This window comes from Episyrphus balteatus, chromosome 2, assembly GCF_945859705.1.
Source record: "Episyrphus balteatus chromosome 2, idEpiBalt1.1, whole genome shotgun sequence".
Classification (NCBI taxonomy): Eukaryota; Metazoa; Arthropoda; class Insecta; order Diptera; family Syrphidae; genus Episyrphus; species Episyrphus balteatus.
In genome coordinates, this window is record NC_079135.1 from 124,995,862 (window position 1) to 125,022,591 (window position 26,730).

Below are 26,730 nucleotides of genomic sequence, written 5' to 3' on the forward strand. Positions count from 1 at the left end.
TAAAAATAATAAAAATAAATTGAGAACAACTAACTCAGTATAATAATGTTCCTAAGTAACAGGGCCCTTTTACATAGTTATAATTCCATTCAAGTATTTTTACTTGTCTGACTGAAAGGCATCATTCGAATGACCAATATCTTTTTTGCTACCAACTTGAGATTCCGCTGGATTTGGATGTCCTGCATCTTCTTCAATATCGGAATCATCATTTTGATCAATATACTTAAACCGCATGGCTAAGACGATAAATATCAACATATCGGCAACCATGAATGCGGCAAAAAGTATAAATTCTTGAGCCTAAAAGTAGACAACATTATTTTTTATTTTATCTGTCATTTTATGTTATGATATTGTAACTCACCTGCGAATCAAAGAATTTCAGCTTAGCTATTACCACGACTATGATATTACCAAAAGCTACTGTTAGAAGCCAGCAAGCTTGCAGAACAGATTTCATACTCGCTGGGGCTTGAGTAAATGAGAATTCCAAGCCTGTCACAGAGAACATCACTTCGGCAGCTGTCATTACAACGTATTGGGGTAGTTGCCACATTATGTGCAAGGAATTAGCTTCCACAAGAGTGTGTAAGGAAGCAGACTAGAAAAAAAATAGTTTTGAAATAAAAGCTTATAAAAGTCTTGAAGCTATTTACATATCCTTTATCTTGGCTTCCCTCCACAACAACAACCGTCACACCTCCAATATCACATTTCAGTGATGCCACTTCAATACCATCAACTGTCAGTGAATACATTCCAGCAGCAAGATGTAACATTTCTGTTTGTGTTTTGTTGATGTTCACAGAAAAATCCACACCTTTAAGGACTATCGATTGATCTTCATCCTGAGGAATATTCATCAATATTCTTAATGCCGATTCTCCAGATTTAGGCTTTCCGGGTGCATCTTCAAATTCCTGAACTTCATTAGTTCCAATAAAATAGCTTGTTGCTTTTCCCGGATGAAGATTAAACTCTCCCACAAAGGAAGGACATTTATTAGGATCACTTGAAGAAGCTGTATAGTTATAGGCCATCGAGTTGGCAACGATTAAATCCTTCTCTTCCAGCACTCCCATAATTGGTACCGATAAATTCCCCTTAAGTGGCACTGAACTCATAAAGTTGTAACTACAAGGCATTCCATTATAAATTCTCAATTGAGCTTCTTGAAGACCCGGTAATTTAGGATCCATTCCTTCTAATTCAAGTTCAACAAAAGCTGATAGCAAAAATGCAGCTGCAGCTAATAATCCACCTAAAGTTAACTTTTGTAGAGGCCTTCTTATTCCGACTAAGCTCAAGACTGGGTAGACAATGTAGTTAAAAAGTGGAATGAAACCTAAGATCAACAATGGATTGATGACTTGCATTTGATCTGGTTTAATTGTGAATCCACCAATATCGCCAACCATTCGGGTAGCTTGAAAAGTCCAACGAGAACCTTGTTGATCGAAGAGTGCCCAAAAGACCGGAAGTGGTAAATACAGAACGAGAATTTTCAACAAGGCTTTGGTATCTGCGATAAGTTTGCGTCCACATTTGCCTTCGGCATAGTCTAACCAATGAATACTGGGTGTCTTTTTGCCTTCTCTAAGGCGACCTTTGATAGCTTCAGAAATGCATTGAGATACTCCAAGAATCATATTTCCTGATGGAGGTTTGATAACATACAAACGTTTTCCAGCAATGAAGATTACCAAGGAGAGAACCATTAAAACTGCTGGAACGCTAAAAGCCAGAGAGAAACAGTCCTTATCACCGAAACAATGGACATCAGCTCGAAGAATTGGTGTAATTGTTGTCGAAATTAGTGATCCAGCATTGATGGCAAAGTAGAAGAGTGAGAAGAAAGTTGCCAATTGTTTGGCCTGCTCGGGAATCTTGAATTGATCACCACCAAAAGCTGATACACAAGGTTTAATACCTCCGGTACCAGTGGCAATTAGAAGAAGACCTATCACAGTTGCCTCTCTGAAAAGAAGACACATTTTTAAAAGTCTTACTTCACCATTTTTTAGACATAAACTTACTTTACAGGCAAATTAAGTGGCGGTACAGCTCCCAATGCAATTACAACAGCTCCAAAGGTATACACTACTGATAAATACCAAATTGTTTTGAATCTTCCAAGCCAACTATCAGCCAAGACGGCTCCAATCAGTGGAAAGACATAGACCAAACTTGTAAATACATGAAATAGAACTGTTGCTTGATCTTCTCCATATTTTAGCTTATCCGTAAGATAAAGCACCAATATTGCTAGAAGAAAGTAATGATAGTTTGCTGGTTCAAAAGTTATAAGGAGAAAGAAAAAACTTACTGCGCATGCCATAGTAATTGAATCTTTCGCAAAATTCATTTCCAATAATAAATCCTACCGATTTGGGGTATTTTAGGGTACCTTGCTGAAAACAAACAAAGGAAAGTTTAAATTTAAATGGTAAACTGCTTGACCTATCAATTTGAACATTGAACCTATTTATAGTTTTAAAAGATGAAAGAGAGAAATAATATTAGGTTACGGAGATTTAGTTAAACCTGGAGTCAAGTTAAAAAATAACACAAAAATAGTTAAAGCTTTACGGATAAACGATAATATCGTACCTTAAAACTATGACCAAAGTAGGTACAAGAAATGAAATCCATTGACATAACTCTAGATATTTTTGTACATAAGATAAACTACATATAAGGATTTTGCAAAAACGGGTTATTGCGTACCTATCTGAAATATTTCTGTCAAAAGATCATTTTTTTTTTTTTGAAGGAAGCGAGCATGATGGCATTTATAGGCAAACAACAGTCACAGTGACGAAATTTCGAAACCATTTTGTTGACAATCCATTTTTCGAATAATAAAAACTGAAGTGCGGAAGATAAGGAAAGTTTGAAAGAATTAAACAATGCCGAAGAAAATAATTCACTACTTCACTTTTTCATTGAAAATCAAACACTTATCACACCTAATAGACAGTCGTTCAAAAAACACAAAAATAAATCAGTGAATGTTAAAGACAATTGGTAAACATTAGTGATAGCGTACAAAGTAACCTACAACAGATGTGATGCAACAATTATATTTACCACAATGAGAAAGTTGTTGAACTTTCCACACAGAACCCAAATTTTAAGAGAAGAAACAAAAATAAAGAATTAATACATTCTATTCAAATTTTTAACGAAAGAAGAAATTTTTGAGGCAAATGGAAGGATTTGGAAATAGTATTGAAGCACTTTTTGCATCGATATCATACAAAATTCAGAAATCAATTTTTTTTTTTTTTTTGCTGGACTAAAGTAAAAGATACTTTGGTTTATAGAAAATGGTGAATCACAACAAACACCTAATTTAACAAACACCTAATTTAAAAAAAACGTTAACACTTTATGTGCTTGTGTATCATTCAAAAAAACTTTAATTTTTACATAGATATTTCCAATTTCTTTGTTTTGGATACTAGCTTACGAGGAATTTGGAGGAGTATTTTAACTGCATTATAATTACATCAAAGAAGTTTTAAAAGCACTACTTCTTAGCCTTTTACAAAAGTTCTAGTGCATTTATCAATGCGGCCGTATTGCTGAAATGAAAAGTATTCAAGAACCTGATTTTTACATATCTATGTTAATTTTTACCTGAGCACTACATAATATTAAAGTCCAGAAAATTGTCCATAAAAATTGTTAACCAAAAAAAAAAAATAAAAATACATTTTTGGGAAGATTATCCCGCCTTACAGCAAATCGCAAGCCAACATTATCTGTTCTTAAAAAAATCACACAGATAATGTCTGGAAATCTTTGGCCGAAGCCCATCAAGCCTTAGCTAAGCCTTAGGGGCTAGGGTTGCTGTATTTACCATTTAAATAGCTAAGAGGCGACTGCGTTTTTTTGTCCAGTTCAGCCCGATCGTAATAGCCTAAGATCCCGCCATAAGACGACCTACCCTCATCGTTATACCATTTGAGAGTTATATTTTTTAAAGGTAGTGTCTTAAGAAAGACTTTGCACATGGGTTGCCTGGCAACATGCTGTCAAGGCATAGTGAGTTTCACGTGACCAAAATATCACCCGGAAAAATTTAATTTCGCTTTTTCCCCTATCGTGAGTTCCGGGCGAAAAGTTCTTCACGTTAGGAAAATTCCCTGTATTTTTTTTACTTTTTTTCAGGTAATATGCTAGGTGGTCGACAGAAATTTTATCTCTCAGAAATTTTTAAAAATTTGAAATTTTAGTAGGGTAAACTGAAATAAATTTAGGAAAGGGTCAAAAAGCTATTTCCTTAACAAAAAGAGATAGAAAAAAGATTGATACTGGAATCGATAGTTATTGTTAATATACATGTATAAAGTCACACATAAACAAAAAATGTAAAAAACTGCAACTTTAAACGTTTAAAAGTCAAAATAGTGAAATTTGATGTTTCAGAAATAATTCACAAAAAATCATAAACAAAGGTAGGTATTTGAAATGTTTATGTTATTAGAGCGCAAAAATAAAATAACTTGACACGTATCTGCCAAATTTTTGATTTAAAGCAGTTTTTTGGCTTCTTTGTTTTTTTTTAGAAAGATTTTAGATTTTTACATTTTAGACCCTCAAGCATTGCAGTTGTCAATTTCCAACCGATTTAAATTTTTGAACCTGTCCTCAAAGCTAGATATTTCAACCTTTGCAATAATATACATATAAAGAAGATATATAGCTTTAATTTAAAACCTAGACTTCATAAGGTAAATTATTTTTAAAATAGTGCTTTTTCAACATTTTCTCCAACTGAACGTCGATTTTAAGCATACTTTTAAAATACAAAATGGGGAGCGGGTCATAATTCTGCTTGTCAAAATTCTGTACGACAAAATTCTGTGGGGTCAAAATACTGTAATACCATAATTCTGTACGTCATTATACTGTAAATACAAAATACTGTATGAACAAAATACTGACATGCAAAATTCTGTTTTGTAAAATTCTGTACATCAAAATTCTGTAAATCAAAATTCTGTAAAAATGCTGTAAAAAAATATCGTTTTGATAATGTAAAAAAGTGCGCGCGCACTTTTTTACATTATCAAAACGATATTTTTTTACAGCATTTTTACAGAATTTTGATTTACAGAATTTTGATGTACAGAATTTTGAAATACAGTATTTTGACCAACCAGAATTTTGCTATACAGAATTTTGACTTTCAGAATTTTGTTCCTACAGCATTTTGCACATACAGAATTTTGACATACAGTATTTTGGCATACAGTATTTTGAATACAGAATTTTGCAACTTACAGAATTTCGACCCCAACCCTACAAAATGTCAATTTTGATAATTTAAAAGAAAAATAATAAGTTTTAATTAAATGACTTATTTTTTATGAAAATCGATTGAATATTGACAAAGCTAGAGTAATTGCAATAATTGAAGGTCTAAAAGACCGTGTTTTGATCCTAAATTTTGGAGATATTTAAAAAACAAAGTTTGCAGTTTAAATATATTCAATATGCCCTACAAAACGTAAAAAACGTAAACAGTGTATTGAAAATAAACAAAGGAACAAAATAATGAAAATTATTTTTCTTTTTAAGCGGAGTGCTTGAATATAATTCAATTAAAAAGTTGAAGTGACCTCAATTCCATATGCGTTTCGTTGAGGTCTGACAGTGGGCTCATTAGTTAGATGCTATCATACCATTACTGAGATGCAAAATTTTAGTTCATGAATACCAGACACTTTTATATAAATCACAATCTAAATACACTCTTTGAATTTTAATATTTTAGGGGAACATGGTAACCGTTTATGCTAAACCAAGCAACCTGGCTACGGGCCTGGATGTATGTATTAAACACAATACCGAATATTCATAATGACATGGATGTGAACCATGATAAACAAAATGCAACTCTTGATACAAATTGTTTCATTTTAATTATCCAGTTTTCGTATAGTTTCTTTTGAATTCAGTTGACATAAAACCTGTGTGCTTTATTTCTTTGAATTTGCTAGGAATGAATCGAGAATTTGGTGTAACGCTTCATTAAAAAATGTTTTCATTTACTCTTAATGGTGTATAATTTGACTGGACTACATAAAATACATCGTATACCTACATTCCAAAGTATCAATCACTACCTCAATTTGACAAAAACAAGTTTCTTGTTAACAGTCTGAGTATCTTGTTAATTAGACTTCTTAATCTTACTTTAAATTACTTTAGCCTACTAAGGTAAGCTTTGCCTTCCATGAAATCACTTTCCATTTTGTCATTTAATTGAGTAAATCGGTAATAATTTTTTAATTTTTGCATAAGAGTAAAAGTCTGTCATTGATTTATTATGTAAACAAAACAACATCAATACGTCAAAGTTTATAAACAAACATTATTTGTTCGTTAAAAGAAAGCAAAAGATACTATTTTTTTGTTTTGTTTTTGCAGTTGTAGGTTGATAGTTTTTTTTACTAACTCACTCGAAGTTTCAATCATCTATCGGGTGTGGGTATAAACTCAGGTTTGAGTAACTTTTTTGTACGTTTTTGTGTAGATACCTGCTCGTTAAGATCACAGCTTTTAGTTTCGTAATAAACTAGTACGCAGCTGTTTCTGTGTTTACCTATAGAAATAACTCTACTCTGACTGAGAAGGCTTGAAACTGTTTCAACGACCATCCTTGACATAGAGAGGTTTGCTGTTATACGGGTGTTGCATGCCAACTTTTGCCAATTTTTAATTTATAAGCTGTGACTGCTAACCAAATTTTGTCGACTTGAATGCTAAAAAAAATTATGATTTTTTTGTTCGTTTGTCTATTTAATGGCATGCGTTGGTATGAACGTGGCTTAAATGCGGAACTATGAGAATTAAGCTAGACAATGTGTTATTTGATATGGGCTTTTTTCTTCTTTATTTTGTTTACATTAAAACAAAAGCTTATAAATGAAATTATACTTGAAACCTGTTTGACAACAATTTTTTTTTTTAAAGACTTAAATCTTCAGTAACTAATTGTGCTAAGTAAGCTTAAAGTTACAAGTATTTTTAGCTAAGCTTGTAGTTAAATACAACTTGTATGTATACAAAGTTAACAATGTTGCAGAAAAACTCAAGACTGAGTCATTAGCAAGGCTACCTTTGAGGTGTTTTTTTTTTGCGTATACCTAAGCTTTAGAAATCTTTAGTTTTTTGTTATTTCTTATTTATTTTTAGATTAAGTCTTAGATTCATTTCTTCACTAAACAAAAATCAAAAAAGTTTGAAACAGAATTTGTCTCACACCAGAAATATCTAGTTCTTCTTTTTTTTTGTTCCATATCAGAAACATTAGAAAAACTTAATTGTCATGTCGTAAGACTTTTATTATCATTATCTTCAAAAAATGGTCAGGGTGGTCAAAATTGTGAGATTGACTTTTGTTTGTAATCTGAAAGTTTTTTTTTTTTTTCTTTATTTGAAATGTTATCTATCTATCAAAATTTAGCGATGCTACATTTTATTATAATTTCATAACGATTCAAATTGTGTGTAGATGCGCACACTTAGAGTTGAAATAAACACGACACGACACCCTGTTAAAATATAAATACAACAAAAAAACAACCAAAAAATCTAGGTCATGCCTAAATTCTTCATCAGTCATCAATCTTCTATTATTTGCCATTGTCTTTACAACGTCACTCAATCATTCAAGGGCTTGTGATTTGTTATGCATAGAATCGAAAAAATTAATTATCACCAAATCAATAAAACAAAAATTATTCCTCTTAAGTGTCTGTATATCGGGCGTTGATGCTGTTAACATGGTTGTGTCTCGGTCAGCACCAAAACAATTAAAATATAATAAATCATAGCCTTCACTAGGGTCACAATTTCATAGTAAGAACGAAGTAATAAATATTTTATTGCCACTGGATGGTGTTAGAAGATAAACATCATTCAATTGTATTTTTTGATAAGAATGAATAATTTTGTTTAAATAGTAAAGCGTTTTTGAAACTGTAGAACTGTTTCTGTATCTTTGAAATGAACTTTTTATGAGGTTTCAAATATTTTCACTTGTTCGGTGAACAGTCAAAACTTTTTAATTCCTTTTTATATTGTCTAAGCCTTCTCCCTTTCATATTTTCTACTTAAAATCAAGACTATTTACTTGTATGTATCCATTTTGAAAAAAAAAAGAATAACAGTGTTTAAGAATTCATTTTACTATGGTTTTGCTTTGTGAAGTTATTCAAAAGAATCAATTTGAATATTGAGAAAAAAATCAAGACGGACCGAAATTTAGATTGTATAATCCCGTAAGAATAGAACAATTTTCAAAGAAAGGAGACAATTTGTAGTAGGCTGATTTTTTGTATACAGCTTGGTGTTAAGGTGGTTTACAATCTGTGAAAAGTCCTAAAGTTTCCTATGTCTTCTAGTCCCATTATAAGGGGTGAAAAGTCACAACATTTGCGAGTTTGAAGTGATATAATTTCCAAACGGTGCGTGATACAAGAAAACTTTGTATGGCAATTTTTTTGTAAAATAACCTCAGCTTCAATTTTGTCGAACATAATTTGACCTCTTATATAGGGACTAGCGGAAAGAGGAAACTTCACAGATTGTAAATTACCCTAACATCAAGCTGTATACCAAAAATCAGCCTGTTTCCTCGAAAAAATCTATTTATTCTGGGATATGTATGGCGTATACGTAACCTTTTTTTTCTAGAGAATAAACTCACTTGTATTGCAATATAAATATTGATTTATTAATTGAAGTTTTCTTACTAATTATTATAATCTTTCAAATAAAGCTCCTATTTGGTTGATAATTCAAAAAAAAACTAAGGGAAAAAATAGATTGAAGTTGAAACGTTTTTGTTTCAAAGATGAACTACTTTGAAATATGTGGCTTAGAAATAGAAAACCACAAAAAAATAACCTTTTTTCCACGTTGATTTTAAAATGTTCATCGCAACGTAAAATCATTCCAAATAATAGTTAAATCAATGTGATTTTCATTGATCTTACGTTGTTTAATGGTGGCTTTTCCCTCATTCCCTCGAAATTTTCATAAAAAAATATTTTTAATTTAATTTTACAAGAAATTTTAAAAATAAATTTAATATTCGTGTTAAAAATAACAAATTTTAACATCTTTTTAAAGAAGTATTTCATTTACAGAGAATTTTTTGGATAAAGAATAAAACGAAAACAATCTTTAAAGCCATTTTAAAGAAAAATAATATTTTATACAGGAAAAAGTAATTTTTTTTTCTTAGAAATATGCCATAAATAAATATAAATCGGCACACAAAAACAAAGATTAAAAAAATTTTTATAAAAAAAGAAAAATTTATTTATATTAAAAGTGTACAAAAACAATAAAGGGTTCATTTCATAGATAATTAAATGTGCTTTAATTCTTTCTTGAAGAAAATCCCAAACAAATCAAAAGTTCTTCAGATATTTGAAAAAATGTCATACTGTCTTAACCTTGCGGGAAGAACCCGGACTTTGACTGACTATAAAATTGAATTTAACTAACTCACGGAATTCATTTGTATATAATTTTTTAGATAATTTCATTGTGAATAAGTCTGTCCTTGGACATTTTTGGTTTAAATGACTAAAAATGGAGCTATGAAATAAACACCGCACCGACCTCTTTTCCAAAATGGTGGCTGTTCCCGATGTTCTACCATCCCAAAAAATTAATTTTTACGATACGGACATACACCCAAACACGTTCCATGAAAAAAATTTGTCCCGCGAAAAATGCAATTTGATTTACTAATTTGCCTGGCCTATTTTGTTTGAAACTCATTTGAATATTTTTTTTTTTTGTTTTTCAAGAAAAACTTTTCGTTGGTCGCTGATTTTACAAGAATTGTTTTTGAGGCCATTGAAAACAGTAAAAGAGTTGGTATTAAATGTTCTTCTATGCAATAGACCAAAGCTAATGGCTCTCCGTGCGTCGATCCATTCGATCTGTATTTATAAAAATGCAAATACACAAAATTGCACACAAGCCCATAAGGATGCAAATAAATTTGTTTGTTTGTCATATTTAGTTTATATTAAATCAATTCCTCTAAGTATGTTTGCTTTAAAAGTCTAAAAGTTACCAATTTATACGATTTTATCGAGTTTTAAAAACTTGCTTTTAACTAAAAAAGTCAAAAATTTGGAAAAAGTGCTAATTTTTGAATAGGTACATTTAAGTTGTTTCTTGACAAAAAAAATTAAAAATTGCATATCTATGCACCTCTACTTTATTTCATTAGTACAAAGTTTGGAAGTACCGGCTACATACACAAAATGAACCTTGATTTAGTAAAAAAAAATAAAATCGTCAATTTTTTAACTTTTTTTTCTTTGATTTTAGGTTAGAATTTCAGTGAAATATAATTTTTATTATCTTAACATGACAGAAAATTTAATTTGCTATGAAAAGTGTCTTTGAACCATTTCAAAGATAGGCTTGGTTTTCGAGTTAAATCAAAAAAACTGAAAACCGACCAGTGTTGCCGTTTTCTCAGAAATGCACCAATGGATTTAGTAGCACTTTTGGCTGGAGTATTCTTTTATGCCATGGAATCATAACCAGCAATAAAAACTCTTGAAAGAATTTGTTCCATTCAAAAGGGTCTATTCAATAGACTATTTTTATAATTTTTTTTTAAAATAAATCTAAACAAAAACTGTATAGAAAGGACAAAGGAGCCAAGTTAAGGTCTCCTATGTTGAACTTAAGTCACACACAAAAAGCACTGAAATATAAAAGTGTACCGAATGCTCAAAATTTGTATCATTTAAATTTTAATTGTTTATTTTCAAATTTTCAAACAACTAAATTGTCAAATAAAGGAAAAATTTATCACTTATTAACTTTCTCAAATTCTGAGCTACCTTCATAAATAAAGCGAATGTTAAATGTCGAAGATCTTTGGTATAGAAATTAAAGAAGGGTCAAAAATGGCTTCAGTTGTTTACTGTTAATAAGGTTGCAATGCCAAAATTGCTAGAAAACTTAATTTTACAATTTTTATCTTTAAAGTTAAATTACCTATTTTAAAAAAATTTGAAAGTCAAAGTGGTTAGCTGTGATATGGCGTTTATTCTATTTCTCGCTTTATTTTAGATCTTAGAATCGTGCTTACTTGCTTTTAATATAATGTTTAACAAATTATAATAAACTGGATGACATTTAAAAACGCAGTTCACCAGCTGCTGTTAACGAAACTGTTTATTAAATTATAATTATTAATTACTATTTATATCGATAAAAACTATATTGATTATAACAAAATGTTATTAAGTTTAGTTTAAGTATGCAATAAAGTTTTTTAACCACCATATTTGTGTGCTTAAAAATCATTATTATTGACTACGCAAATAATTCCCTTTCGTGCAAGAAGCAATTTTAGGGGAGTGTTTCAATTACATATTTTAATCTATAATAATTGAAAATACGTCATACGTATTTTTTAATTGACTCTATAAAGAATTATTGGTATTGACTTTGTAAATATGTAACACGTCAAAAATAAAATATAGTCAAACACATGGCAGTAAGATGTTGACCTTTTTTTTCGAAACATTTTTGATAGTTAAAGGTCAACCGCTAAAGGAGGAATGCCCTGCGGATGAACTTGCCAATTCTTTTCAAGAGGCAGAGAACCCTGAAAAAATGTCTAAGTGGCGTAGGATGGATTTGAACCCAGAACAACTGGCGTTACAGCCTATTGAACTAAAAACTATATTTTGGAAACTTTTAAATAAAAAAATAAAATAAATCACTACTTTGAACTTGAATTTGAAACTTGACAAAGGAAATAAGCTAAAATTGGCATGAGTTGCAATTTTAAATGATCTATATATAAGAATTATAATGATCTTCATATCTAAATTTCAATAAAAATTTTATACAGCACGCAATAAAAATGTATATCTTCAAGTCTGGTAAGGTCTCTATAAAGAACTATTTATTCAAGTGTCGACAAATTGTAACGTGTGTTTGATTTGGCAAAAAACGTGAAGAATTTCAAATAAAAGAACAAAAATTATTGCATATATTTTGTTTATTTGTGTGTTTTATTTTGTCTGGTTCGTCAGAAATATTAAAAAAACAAACAAAATTACTTCTTTTTTGAAACAAAAATTGTTTTTAAATTTTATTTGTACAACAATCACGTTTTGATAATCAAGTTAAACACCTTCAACTTTTCGAATTTGATGAGCATACTGACTGTGTTATCTTTTTTTTTTTCATCATCATAAAAAAAGCAATAATGATGCACGTCGTACATATTCAAATGACAAGAGTCACAAAGTCACATTGAACTTTGTTGCCAAAAATAAAAAAAATAACTTGTTTGTATTTTTTTGTCTCATTATTGACTTGAATTGGCAATGATTTTTTTACATCGAACTTGGTCTTATTTTGGCTAAATTTTCTAAGCTTGATGGAAAAACAACAATCTACAAAAAAAAGAAGAAAAAAAGAAACCTTTTCATTTTGGAAATATCAAAAAAAAAACTGTCCTCAAAAACTAGTTAAATCAAACAGATTAAAATAAACTGCGCGACACAATCGCGCGCTGTCAAAGACAACAAAAAAAAAAACCTTTCATCACTTTCTCTCGTCACTATGACTTTTCGATTGACATCAATATCAATTATTTTGTATTGTAATTAACGGGAATTACAAAAAAAAGAAAAACATCTAAAAGAATCCCTTCTCTTACCGGTTTTTCAGTTATCTTCAACGTACTGCTAACCATCTTTTTTTTTCTCTAGTAACTCGTACTCGTACTCAAGACGTTTTTTTTTATAAAGACAGGCGATGATTAACTTAGCTTACAACTGTATAGTAACTTTCCGTATTTAGCATTCCGATACGGAAACTTTAAATGACAATCAAACGGAGATGATACGCGATTCGCATACAAAAAAAATTCAAAATAAAACAAAAGAATTGTACTACTCTTCACGTCACAATGATTTTTTTTTTTTTCAAGGATAACGGTTGAGGGTTGAAAGCAAGGTAATTTTTTCAAAATACCTCCCGCGGTAGTTAAACCACCGAGTGTTGAAAGATTTGGCAATAGATTATTATAATGACACAAATTGAAGGCGGGGAAATATGGGAAGTTCCAAAATAAAAACACAAAAAACACAATTAACGCGCTACAATCGACTATAGCGGGCTATCGATCGACTTGTATGCTTGACAGAAGCTTGGCTTGATATGGCTCACAAAAGGTATTAAATCGTGATCATAACATACTCGCGCACATCAGCGGATTGTATATTACTCACTCACTCATTCGTTGTTTTGATACTTTATTTCAAGAGCGGACAAAATCGAGACACACTCAAATCTCAAAGTGAGTTAATGTTAAAAAATGCAATCAGAGTGTTATGAGCAGGGTTCGGACTTTACTTCGATCGAAGTAGATTTACTTCGATTTTGGGAAAAAAATAAAATCTACTTCCCTACTTCTCTTTTTCAGGATCTACTTCTATTTCTTGATTGAAAAATATTTTTCAAATAATAAATTTAGAGAAAGGGATTTAACTTCAATTTTAAATCTGGTCGAGGCAATGAGAAATAAAGCTCAACTGAAATCTCAAATGATGAATGAAGGTCAATTATTCTTCGAATTCAAGATATAAATAAAGTTTATCAAAGTAATTTTGACTGATTTTGGAGAATGCCTGATCAAAAATTTGTTAGATTATGCTGAATTAACCGTTTTACCCCAAAGCACCGTTACAACTACTAGATGAGAAAGGTTTTTTGGAAAAGATCATAATAAAAAAAGTAAAGAAAAATAATTTTCTTGAAAAATAATTTATTTAGAATAAATTTTTGTAAATAAATGTTCTGAAACTTTAATTTTGAAATCTACTTCCGAAATTTGGGATCTACTTCACTTTTTTTTTCAAATTTGCTTCGAAATTTTGAAACTGAAGTCCGAACCCTGGTTATGAGAAGTAAAAAAGCTTCAACAAGCTTAATCGTAGCGCCACAACTAAATCATAGTTGAGCAGGCGAGATGTGCAATGAAGCTATGGAGAGTTGTTTTGAATTTTAATATTGTTATTGTTTATGAATTAATTTAACTACACTATATGGGGAAGAATGTTGTATTTATACTAAGGGCTATTGGCTTGAGCTTATTTAAAGATAAAAGTTATTAAACTCGATATTAGATGTTTAAATATTTAACTTTTAATAAAGGTTTGTTAGATTTATCTGTGGTCATATGTATAAATTTCTTAAGAACTTCGATAGTTACCTGCAGTCTGAAAACAGATTTCTTTACAACAACAAAATTCTCATAATTATTTTACTAATTTAGCTAAGCGATTTTTATTACAATGAACGTGTCTTTTAAGGGTTTTTATTAGATACGAAAATAGAGCTTAGAGAAAGGCTGATATAGAAGATTGAGTAAGAGTAACTGTTTATTGTAATATGAAAAATTGAACATAATGTGTGATTGAGGGTGGTTTTAAAAATAAAAAAGAGACAAATTTTTTACAGTCAAAGTTTTACAGTTTTTTATTAGAAAACAATCATTTTCAAATAAAAATCTTTAATTAATCTAAAAAAAAAAAAGTGCCAATACTTTTGAATGGACCTGCCTATCTTTATGTATTTTGACGTGATGAAAACGAATCTGAAGTCAATTTTGCCCAAACACCCTCAAAATTTTGATAAAATTTCAAAAAACCATGAAAATTGGGGTTTTTTGCAATAAATTGAAATTTCTTTTTCGAGTAAAAAACCATAACGTCCACAATTTGTAACTGTTTTTAATGTAAAAGCCTTCTTGATTCAGCATAAATAGAACAATAAAACTGTTTATAAAAAACAAAACACAAAATGTAGCTTAAAACGGTCACCGATCTCTACAACACGGTGAAAAAATGTTGTACTTTGAGATTCAGCCCATAAAATCTACACCCAATCATGGTGCTTGAGCATAATAAAAAAATATTTTCAAAAAGAACAAGTACTCCTCTGTTTAGACAGTGCCGGATTAGCCTCAAGGCAAACTAGGCAGCTGCCTAGGGGCCCCACTTCAGCTGGGGGCCCCTCGCCCCGACTACGAACAAACAAAATTTCTTGGAGTTGTACTTTCAATAAAAAACAGCATTACATTTGTATTTGTAAAAATAAGAAAAAAGAAGAATAAAAAAACGTTTGCAAATCATTAAACATTAGCCCCGTTCCATTGGAGGTGGTAGTTTACTCATGAGTTGATCTAGTACTATAATTACCACATGATCTTCTACTTCTATCACTGATCTTCTATTTTTTTTTTTTTTTTTTTTTATAATGAGCGCGCACTAAAGGGGTTTTGGGTACCCCTAATATACATGTGTTTATAATGAATTATGACTCCCATCCCATCCTGAAGGGCCCAACCCAGCGATGCCAGATTGAGGGATTTTTTCCTGTTTTTTTCCGGTATTTTTGATTAGGGAAAAATGGAAAATCAACCCAGAACAGTCAGCTCAAAATATATCACGTTTTAATACCAAGACAAATACTGGTCTATTCGAATATTGTTCCAACGACATCGAACCAGAGTTTAGTAACGAGATGGTGCCATTAAAGCTCTTCATGTTGCAATCAGATAATATGTCAGAAAAATCTGAGATTGTGCATGCAGAGAAGTTAGAAGTTAATATAGGCACCGTTACAAATTTATTCATAATGAATTACCCCAAATAAAAACATAACTTCGAAAACAGCCAAAATGACGTTTTTTGGCATTTTCTAACGTTAATATTTCAAAAACGGATGCCAAAAAAAAAAAATTTTGACTTCAGATTCGAGTTCAACACATCCAACACTACTAGGAAAGTATATTTTGGTTCTTGTGGCAAAAACCTTGTTGACCAGTGTTATCAATTAAAAAAAAACTAAACCACCCACACTCGTTTTGAACGCGTTTTGGATGCGTTTTGGACGCGTTTCGGACGCGTTTCAGATGTGTTTTCCCAGCAAACGCAGAACTACAGAAAAAACCGGTGAAATATGTACGTAAAAGAAGTACTTCTTTTCCACTGAAAAAAGATAGGAGCTCGGGAAAAAACTCAGTTATATACTTTCTGTATATAAGAAATGCAAGATGAAATAAATTTTCCCTCCATTAATAGTACAGACAAATGTACTTCAAAAGTGCATCAGCGAAGCACTTCTGGAAGTGGTCCTGATGTACATTTTCCAGTACTTTTTTACCTACAGAAAAAGCACTGAAACTTGTACTTTTAAAGTACTTATTTGGAGCACTTTCATGGGTTTATATCAGTACTGCTAAAATCCATATTTTAATTTCATCTGAAAATAAAAAAATCTTCAAAACAAACAAACAATTCTTTTAAACTATTATTTAATATTTTATTGGAAAAACCCAAAATAGTTTTTTTTTTTTGAAAACAAAATACATACATAAAAAAAGATCATTGGGCACGCGACTGTGGCCTGGCCAGTTGAAAAAAATGAAAAAGAAAAAAATACTCTGCGTCTACAGTCTGCACTTTGGTGGTAGTTTTTGTATCTTGTTTTGATTTTTTTTTCTAAATGCTCAAGGCTGAAGCTGCTGTAAACTCAGTCAATGATGTCTGGAATTGATCGCCACTAAAAGACAGAAAAATCAACAACTTAATTATTTATCAATTTTATAATCAGCATACCTTTATTTTCCAAATCAATTGGTGGTTGTTTTTGTATCATTTTTGTATTACTTTTTTTTCTAAATGCACAAGGCTGAGGCTGTGCATTTTGATGGTGGAAATAAATTTTTGTAGCGTGCCGAAGAATTTGTGTGGTAGATATTGTTTAGAGAAAATAGTTTTCACAAATAACAAATAGCGTTTCGGACGCGTTTCAGATGTGTTTTGCAAGCGTTTCGGACGCGTTTCAGACGCGTTTTGGACGCGTTTCGGACGCGTTTCAGACGCGTTTTGGACGCGTCTCGGACCCGTTTCAGACGCGTTTTGGACGCGTTTCAGTTGCGTTTTGGACGCGTTTCAGATGCGTTTTGGGCGCGTTTCAGATGCGTTTTGGACGCGTTTCAGACGCGTTTTGGACGCGTTTCAGACGCGTTTCAGACGCGTTTTGGACGCGTTTCAGACGCGTTTTGGACGCGTTTCAGACGCGTTTTAGACGCGTTTCGGACGCGATTCACAAGCGTTTTGGACGCGTTTTGGACGCGTTTTGGGCGCGTTTAAGATGCGTTTCAGGCGCGTTTCAGGCGCGTTTTGGACGCGTTTCGGATGCGTTTCAGACGCGTTTTGGACAAGTTTCAGACGCTTTTTGGACGCGTTTCAGATGCGTTTTGGACGCGTTTCAGACGCGTTTTGGACCTGTTTTGGACGCGTTTTAGACGCGTTTCAGGCTCGTTTTGGACGCGTTTCAGATGCGTTTTGGACGCGTTTCAGACGAGTTTTGAATGCGTTTCAGACGCGTTTTGGACGCGTTTATGACGCGTTTCAGACGCGTTTCGGACGCGTTTCGGACGCGTTTTGGGCGCGTTTAAGATGCGTTTCAGACGCGTTTCAGGCGCGTTTTGGACGCGTTTCGGATGCGTTTCAGACGCGTTTTGGACAAGTTTCAGACGCTTTTTGGACGCGTTTCAGATGCGTTTTGGACGCGTTTCAGACGCGTTTTGGACCTGTTTTGGACGCGTTTTAGACGCGTTTCAGGCTCGTTTTGGACGCGTTTCAGATGCGTTTTGGACGCGTTTCAGACGAGTTTTGAATGCGTTTCAGACGCGTTTTGGACGCGTTTATGACGCGTTTCAGACGCGTTTCGGACGCGTTTCGGACGCGTTTCAGACGCGTTTCAGACGCGTTTTGGACGCGTTTCAGACGCGTTTTGGACGCGTTTCAGACTCGTTTTAGACGCGTTTCGGACGCGATTCACACGCGTTTTGGACGCGTTTTGGACGCGTTTTGGGCGTTAAAGATGCGTTTCAGACGCGTTTCAGGCGCGTTTTGGACGCGTTTCGGATGCGTTTTGGACGCGTTTATGACGCGTTTCAGACGCGTTTCGGACGCGTTTCAGACGCGTTTTGGACGCGTTTATGACGCGTTTCAGACGCGTTTCGAACGCGTTTCGGACGCGTTTCAGATGCGTTTCGGACGCGTTTCAGACGCGTTTTGGACGCGTTTCGGACGCGTTTCAGACGCGTTTTGGACGCGTTTTAGACGCGTTTCAGGCGCGTTTTAGACGCGTTTCGAACGCGTTTCGGACGCGTTTCAGATGCGTTTCGGACGCGTTTCAGATGCGTTTTGGACGCGTTTCAGACGAGTTTTGAATGCGTTTCAGACGCGTTTTGGACGCGTTTATGACGCGTTTCAGACGCGTTTCGGACGCGTTTTGGACGCGTTTATGACGCTTTTCAGAAGCGTTTCGAACGTGTTTCGGACGCGTTTCAGATGCGTTTCGTACGCGTTTCAGACGCGTTTTGGACGCGTTTAAGACGCGTTTCAGGCGCGTTTTGGACGCGTTTCGGACGCGTTTTGGGCGCGTTTCAGACGCGTTTCAGATGCGTTTTGGACGCGTTTTGGACGCGTTTCAGATGAGTTTTGGACGCGTTTCAGATGCGTTTTGGAAGCGTTTCAGATGCGTTTTGGACGCGTTTCAAACGCGTTTTGGACGCGTTTCAGACGCGTTTTTGGCTCGTTTAAGGCTTGTTTTAGGCGCGTTTAGACGCGTTTCAAACGCGTTTCGGACGCGTTTCAGACGCGTTTAAGACTAGTGATGGATAGTTCCGGAGCCAAATAGTTCCTGGAACTAGTTCCTCACTCGGAACTAGTTCCACTAGTTCCCCAAAATTAATTTAAACAGTTCCATCGTTCAGACACAGCCACACACAAAAGAAAGAAAGAAGAAGAGGAACAAGAAACAAAACGAATGCGAATATATCTCTGTCTCTGTTTGAAATACACAATACACACACGCATGTCATAGAATTCTCATCCAAAGCCAACACACATGGATGCGAACGAGTTGAGCGCCAAAAATTCACAAACCAAAACCACAACTACTTTCTTATGAATCATGCTCACGGACATGGAACTACATTAATAGTTCCAGTTCCAGGATCAGGAAAAAATATTTAAATTCATACTATTTCTTATTTTGATGCATTTTATTGAAAAAAAAAACTTAAATTCTAGATAGTTCCGCGGAACTAGTTCCAGGAACTAGTAGGTAGATTGAGTTTGTGTCAACCGACATACGTTTTTCTGGCCACTTTAAAAGGTAGATTAAGTTTGTTTCAACTGACATAAGTTTTTCTGGCCGCTTTAAACGGCCATCAGGAAAAAATATTCAATATCATACTATTTCTTTTTTTGATGCATTTTCCTGAAAAAAAAACTAAAATTCTAGATAGTTCCGCGGAACTAGTTCCGGGAACTTGTTCCGACCGAAAAAAGAACCGTTCCATGTTCGTTCCGGCTTTGGAACTGTTTTGCGGATCTCTGTTTTGAGTAATTTGCCTTGTCTATAATAATAATAAAATCAAAATTGAAACTTTTTCGTATGATTTCTCTTTCGAGTTTTATAATGAAACCGTAATGCCGACTTATAACGAGTCGATTTTCGCCGTGCGGCGAAGCTTTTTGGCGTAAAGTGACAATCCCCTTACTAGAGTCCTAGTCGACTTAAGCCGTGAGACATATCATGTGGTTAAAATCGACTCGTGAAAAGTCGGGATAGGTATACCTACTTATACCTTTTGAATCTAATATATTTTCTAATAACTTATCGTTAATAAAAATTATCGTGAACCATCAAGTTGCTTAAATTTTTTTGTTGAGATATCACTACAATTCTTATTATAGTTATTTCAAAACTTTTAGTTTACATTTATAAAATGACATGATAGGACACCAGATTATATCCGATTAGTCTCTAGTAAGTTACCTGCACAAATTTCTAACCTAACTTAAAAATAGCTTATGATATTGAAAAAGCATCGGAAAAGGGCCCAAGAATTATTTTGCCTAGAGGCCCATGACATGGTTAATCCGGCACTGTGTTTAGAGTTTTAAAAAATCTGAAATTGTCCGAAAAATGGCTGAGTAAAAAATCGTTGAAATCTGAAAACATTGAAAAACGGTTTTTTTGATGATAACTTGAAATTTTCAGGGTCTACGGAAAATTTCAAGTGCCGAAATATGATGTACTCAGTAATACCTACAACCTCTGCTAGGTCATTTCCAAAGTAATTGACATGATTTTTATTTTGTAACACAGTGTTATTGATGATGTCATTTTTTCCATTTTCAAAGCAAAACTAAGCCAAAATTTTATCCAAATCCAACAATTTTTATTATACATCATATGCAAATAAAAATCCAAAAAATTATTAGTTTTGGCCATTTTCTCAATATTTTTGAGATTTTGTGATAAAATAATTCAAATGCAAGTTGTAGATTTTTTAATTGTCTACAACTTTTCTTATATTTTATTTGTCGATAAAATGGATACTTTTGCCATAAATCTTTAAAAGCCTCATTATTTACCATATGTTCCCTAAATTAAAAGTTAGTGTTAATTTCTAGTCATCAATTTCAGTTTATTTAGAAACAGTTAAAGAATCTTAGGGAAAAAGAGAAATCTTCATTTAGGAAGCCAGTGTAATAGGCATAAAACTGATATTTAGATACTGTACCTTCTTTGAAATGCCATATCTGCGAAATGATAGCTCATACAAAATTTGAACCTGAATCATATCTGCTGAAACATGTCAATGTTTGAAATGAATTAACAAGTTTTAGGTTTTTGGAGTAAGATTTTAAAAAAACTCTATTTTTTTCACTTTTGACCAATCCATCTTCAACACGCTTATATGCCGCCCATTTAAATTTATATTTGCCAAGGAAACAGAAGATATGGCAATTAGAGAATTCAGTACATTTTGAAATGAAATTAATAATATTGAAGACCTTGAAAATATCAGTTGGTGCTTAAAATATCAAAGTAAAATTTCAATTTGTGTTCACTGTTCACCATGATAGACGGAAAAATTGCGAACTTTTTAACATATAACTGGTCAACTCAATCTTGCCTCATTTGCGGTGAAAAGCGAAATAAACCAAATTTTAATAAAAGAACACCAAAAACTGAGTTTTATGTAGGTATATACAGTAGGGTGCTTCTTATATGATCGAAAAAATATTTTTTTCGATTTTTTAATGGGACACCCCTGCATTATGTTCTAATATATAAGCATAGTATATGGTATTTTTTTCCGATTTTAATATTAAAATTTAGGGGTCGCTACCATTCACTAAAGATTTAAGTAAAAAAAAAAAGATCAATTTTAACAAATTTTTTTTTGTTACAATACAAAGTACGCTTAAGACCCGATTTTTCAATCTTCTAATAAACAGTCAGTTAACTTTCCGTCGAATAAAGATATTAGGCTCATAAACAATCAGATAGAATCATTGAATTTTTCAATTAAGAAAGATCACTCAGTTAGCTATTCTACAGAATAACACAAAAAAAAAAATGTCAAATTCAAAAATATTCAAAATTAAACTTCATTTTTATTCCGCTGTATTTTTATCAAAATTTCTTTCAAAGCAGTTAAAGATTTAATATAAAGTACTTAATTCTGATTACAAAAACTTTAAAAGTTTCTGAGAAAAAAAAAACAACATTTGGTGTATTTTTCAAAACTTTGAATTGTGGTAGCGACCCCTAGAACGTGTTTAAACTGGACCAAATTTTACCCAATTTATATTTAAGGCAGGAAGAACAAAATGTTTTCGAGTTATGACGGTTTTTATAATTTTTGCTCCATTTTCCTATAACTGGCTTTATCTTTGCCAAACTACGTCTGATTTGAAAGATTTTTTTTTTTTAACCAATCAAGAATTTATTACAGAAATAAATATAACATCATTCGAAAACTATCTGCAAGAAACAAAACTGTCATACGTGGGGCTTTATAATTGGTACCCAATGCCCATCAGTATTCACAAATTGCTGTGTCATTTTGCTCAGCTAATAAAGCAGTGCATAGTTCTAATAGGAGAACTCTCTGAAGAAAGCCAAGAGACTCGGAACAAAGATTGTAGACGTTTATGAATGTCTTATTCTAGAAAAAATTCAAGGATTATCTCTCAGAGACCTTTTAAACATACTTTTGATAACATCAGATCCCTTAATAGATTATTTTCGAGAAAAAAAAAACCCTAAAAATGCTAGATCTATTCCACCAGAAATCTTAAAATTTTTAGTAGAACCTGATTTGGCTGCAAGCACTAACCAGGGATCAAACGAAGATGCCAATGACTTGAGTCTTGAGTACTCAGAAACATCCAATAACGAATCCGATTAAGAAATATTAGGTACATACAATTTTTATTTATCATGATTTTGAAATAAAATTTAAGTTCATACAAAAATATCATACAATATATTGCATATTATTAAGTTTTTTTTTTTTATTTCTTTTTGCATTGAAAATTGTATTTTTGTGTTTTAAAATTAAATAAATATGCAGAAAATTGTTTTCATTACAAATTATAGTTTGTTTTTGGACGGCTTTTTTTGGAAAAGATTTTTGTAAGTACTTTATGTCAAGCTGGGCAGTGACTATCATCTGTAGTTGTAGTCTGTTATACACTGCTGGAGCTGGTATCTATACGAAGTACAATTATCTAACATGAAAACACCATGGTTAGTTAAACTTTTTTCTACGTTTCGACGGTTGATAACATTTTACCTAGAAATTAGTATTTTGTATTTGAACAGAACCATCAATTCATCTTCTTCGATAGCTCTCCATAATATTTGTTGCCATACAAAAATTTAGATTCATTTACTTAATATGGTTAACCTATTACCTGGTACCTAGTACCTACCACCTGTTACTATTTCCTACTTTTTATTGACTTGTTTTACCACTTAAGTAAAATAAAATCAGGTCATCTAATAAATTTTCGACTGACTGAAACAAAACTAAGTTAATATGTATTTCGTAAGACCAATATCTCCGGAACAACATTTTGATTACTTCCGTGATGGGAAACTAGAGTTGACAAAAATATAAGTTGAGTAGGTTGATGATATAAAAGTAATAGAAACCACTCCAAAAATGGAAAGAAAGCTCTAAGAAATTAGGCATTGTGATCTTATAAAAATTATCATGGGTTTTTGGTTTAATTGTTTGATATTTTCAATGCAATTTTAAGAATTTAAATCATTATATTAATAAAGAACATTTAATTGATTCTTCTTGAGTAGTAAAACCTCAACAAATAGTCAAGATGACTTAATGCAGATTCATCCTTGGATAACTTTGTAATTTTTACAACAAAAAACTTCCCCTTTAAACTTAAACCTTTGTAAGCGAAACGGGTTTCGTAAATCCCATCCGTCAACAAAGCAAAACATCCATATATTATGACCGCTAAATTCTTATCTCACAAAAAAAAAAATACAAATAATGAATAAAATTCTATTATGCATGTTTCCGCGTAGGGTGCTAGAGTAATAAACTGTCCTCGTTTGAAGTTCACGGGCATCAGTACATGCACCGCCAGCCAACATCAACTCAAGATGATGATTCAAGCATCACAGAATTCGCAATATTTTATTGTTTAGCCACGGGATTCTACATTGCACTTGACCGGCCGGCTACTATGAGTTGTCGTTTTAGCACAGTAAAGAGCCGCGAGACCGAGACAGTGAATTAGAATTATTGTTATAAAGCTTGATAGCATTCCGACAGCAAACAATAGGAAAAATGTTTGTGTTGTGATGTCGAAGCGTTGAAGATGCAATTTATTCGTTTAGAAGCACTTAATTCGTTTTCAATAGAACATTATTTTTGTATATTTTTAATTTGCCTGATAAATTATTATATTGTAATGAGTTCCAACAACAATTTGATCTGATAAGTTAACATGCAATACTCAAATCAAGCTTTATAGCGGTCGGTAGTGGTGTGAACGTTTCTGGCTTTCAAGTGTGAACAATAATTATTTTTGATTAAATTTTTATCTTCAAAGTTGAAAGGTTGTTCAAAGGCTGTTCCGCGGAATATTTAAGGTATTTCGTCAGGGCAACTCTTTGAAGATTTCTGGTTGGTTGATGGGAAGAGAACTCGAATGATCTTTTAAATGTGATGTTTTTTTGTCGAAGCTATGGTTCGGGTTAAAAAAGAACTCTTCAAATTCCCGAAAGGGCAGGTAAAGATAAGAGGTAAGATGAAAAATCAGGTAGACTTAAATGGTGTAAATGTAATGAAATGCTAATTTTTTATTTTATTTTTTTATTTTTATTTTGGAAGTGGAATTTTGAATTCTATATTTTGACCCTTTAACAAGTTTCTATAGATAAGCGTCAAGGGGGAATAGGTACTGACTTAAAAAAATCATTGAAAAACAAAAATCGAAAAGATCTAACTTTGTTTTCTTCCATCACCTTTAAATTCATTTTTTATAAAGCAATCTATAGTAAATTTAATATCATCAGAAAGCTTTTTAATTCAGCTTTAATTTTTCACCTCAATCATATCTGTACGACGACGTCTAGAAATGCAATTGGAAATTCAATTTGTTATTTGCACATGCATGCGCACAACTAAAACGTATACATATGTGCCATAAGTTTGAAATGTTTCGAACGCTCAAAAAAATTCTTAAAAATTTAAAAACACTCAAAAATACGCCCAAAAATAGGTGTTTTTCAAAAATTCATATTTCAAACTTCTTAGAAAAAATCTTTAACAGACACCTAATTTTTTTTCATTATCTTTTCAATGGCAACATTTAAACTGTCAAAAATAATTTCCTCTGCGTATAATAACCACTTTGTCAAAGGTGTTCCACATGGAAACCGTTCCTAAGTTGATTTTGAATTTTTTTGAATTTTTTCAATACCCTAGAATGAAATTATTTATCGATTTAAAAAAAAAATTAACTTTCTACGACTTACCTTTGAGAAAATAACCATTTTTATGCTGTGTCATTTTACCCCTATTTTTATCGTATGAAGTTTTTAACTTTCGAAAAAAATCCCTTCTTAGTACTCACTTTCAAGATTATACCCGATTATATTTTAAGATTTGTGTTGATAATACCTAAATCACCAATTTGTACTGTCGTTTTTTCGTATCATTGTGTTTCAAATCACTGCGATACTAAAGAAGTTTTCACTTCAAAAAAAAAAAAAAAACAATTTGAAAAAATATGTTTCCCCAAAATATTTCTTATGCATAATAAGCTTTGAATTTCATCGTCGGACGAGCTGTGAATTGTTAGAGTAGATGATACCTAATTCAGTAGCTGCTGATTGCTTTGAACGTTCAAAGGTAAAGTTAAAAGTGTGACTTTCGTTACTATTTCTTTTGAATATTGCTTAAAAACAAGAACTTACCAGGTCTATTTCTTCTAAGGAATCATTCACATTTAATTTTGAACCTTTTACATCTATTGAAAATGTGTAAGCCTTGTTTGAAAAAGTTTGAATGCATCGATTTTGAATAAGGGGCAGACCTTAAATAAATAAAAATAAAAACAGTTTATATGTATACACGTTACACGTTTCTACAAAAATGTTAGGCCCGGTGCGCACAGCATTGTACATAGCGTATTTTCTTCTTGTTTACGAACAAATCACATCAATGCGGAAAATTTAACTGTGACAGAAGTTTTGACATTAATTTAGAAAAAATGGACTATTGACCAAATTTACAGGAAATTTTCAAATGTATACCTTCTTGATTAAATAGAAATAGACTTACGCACATTCTTTCATCTTTCCTGACATGGTTCAAATTTTATTCTCGCCACTATTTATTGTGCTGTTTCTTAAAGAATTTAATAATCGACAGAATAATTTTTTTTTTGTGTTTTTGAATAAATTTGATTTTTTTTTGAAGTTATACTTCTTATGGGAGGGTGGGTATGAAAATTTACTTTTTGACAAGAATGTCAAAGGGATTATGACGCGATCACCCTGGGTAGCAGGGCTGTCGTTTCACCTTTATAGTAGGCAGTACTTTAGTATTTAAAAATGCAGTACGCCGCAGTACGGCAAACATAAAACACACAACACGTTGCAAGTTACATGGGTAATGTGGCAAGTTGCATGTGGCAAGTTGTATGTTTCAAGTTGCATGTGGCAAGTTGCATGTGGCAAGTTGTATGTGGCAAGTAGCGTGTGGCAAGTTGCATGTGGCAAGTTGCATGTGGCAAGTTACATGTGGCAAGTTGCATGTGGCAAGTTGCATGTTGTAATTTCCATGTGGCAAGTTGCCAGGGTTGCAAAAAGCTCACATTTTAGCTCAGCTCCCTAGGTACCATAGCTTAGTTCATTTGACCTGAGCTGAAAGTGAGCGCCCCAACTTCCAACGCCTATATCTCGGAATTTTGAAGAAAATGAAAAAAAATTTTTTGATGCCAAAAGGTAGCGGGGACTCTAACCTACATTTTAGTACAACTCCCATCCCTGTAGGTCCACGCGTTCTCAAACTGGGAGAACTTAAAAGTAAAAAAAAAAAATAGGCACGATTCTGAAAAAATAGGCATGATGTGGCGGTTTAACATGGAAGGCGATTTTTTTAAAATCTGACAATGTGCAAAGCGTAGGCCCATAACACAAGCTATCATTTGGCATCACTCCCAAAAATTGCTCTCAAGATGTTTAGCTTCCAGGAGCGTTCAAAGATTCGGGGATTTTTCGAAAAAA

At 32.5% G+C, this 26,730-nt stretch overlaps 1 protein-coding gene across 5 annotated transcripts; it reads right to left on the bottom strand.

Moving 5' to 3' along the window:
• On the bottom strand, positions 1-25,888 carry LOC129910343 (peptide transporter family 1-like). Of its 5 annotated transcripts, none has more exons than XM_055987683.1 (7): positions 25,788-25,888; positions 25,417-25,535; positions 2,330-2,414; positions 2,040-2,268; positions 660-1,980; positions 368-604; positions 1-303 (listed from the first exon to the last, which is right to left on the bottom strand). In XM_055987683.1, the coding sequence occupies exons 1-7, from the start codon at positions 25,807-25,809 to the stop codon at positions 100-102; spliced, it is 2,217 nt and encodes a 738-aa protein (XP_055843658.1). In that variant the 5' UTR covers positions 25,810-25,888; the 3' UTR covers positions 1-99. The 5 variants fall into 5 exon arrangements, with proteins under 5 accessions (XP_055843658.1, XP_055843661.1, XP_055843656.1 ...); XM_055987686.1 differs by having other exon boundaries at positions 25,784-25,888; XM_055987681.1 differs by having other exon boundaries at positions 25,726-25,830.
• Positions 25,889-26,730: the final 842 nt, after the last annotated feature.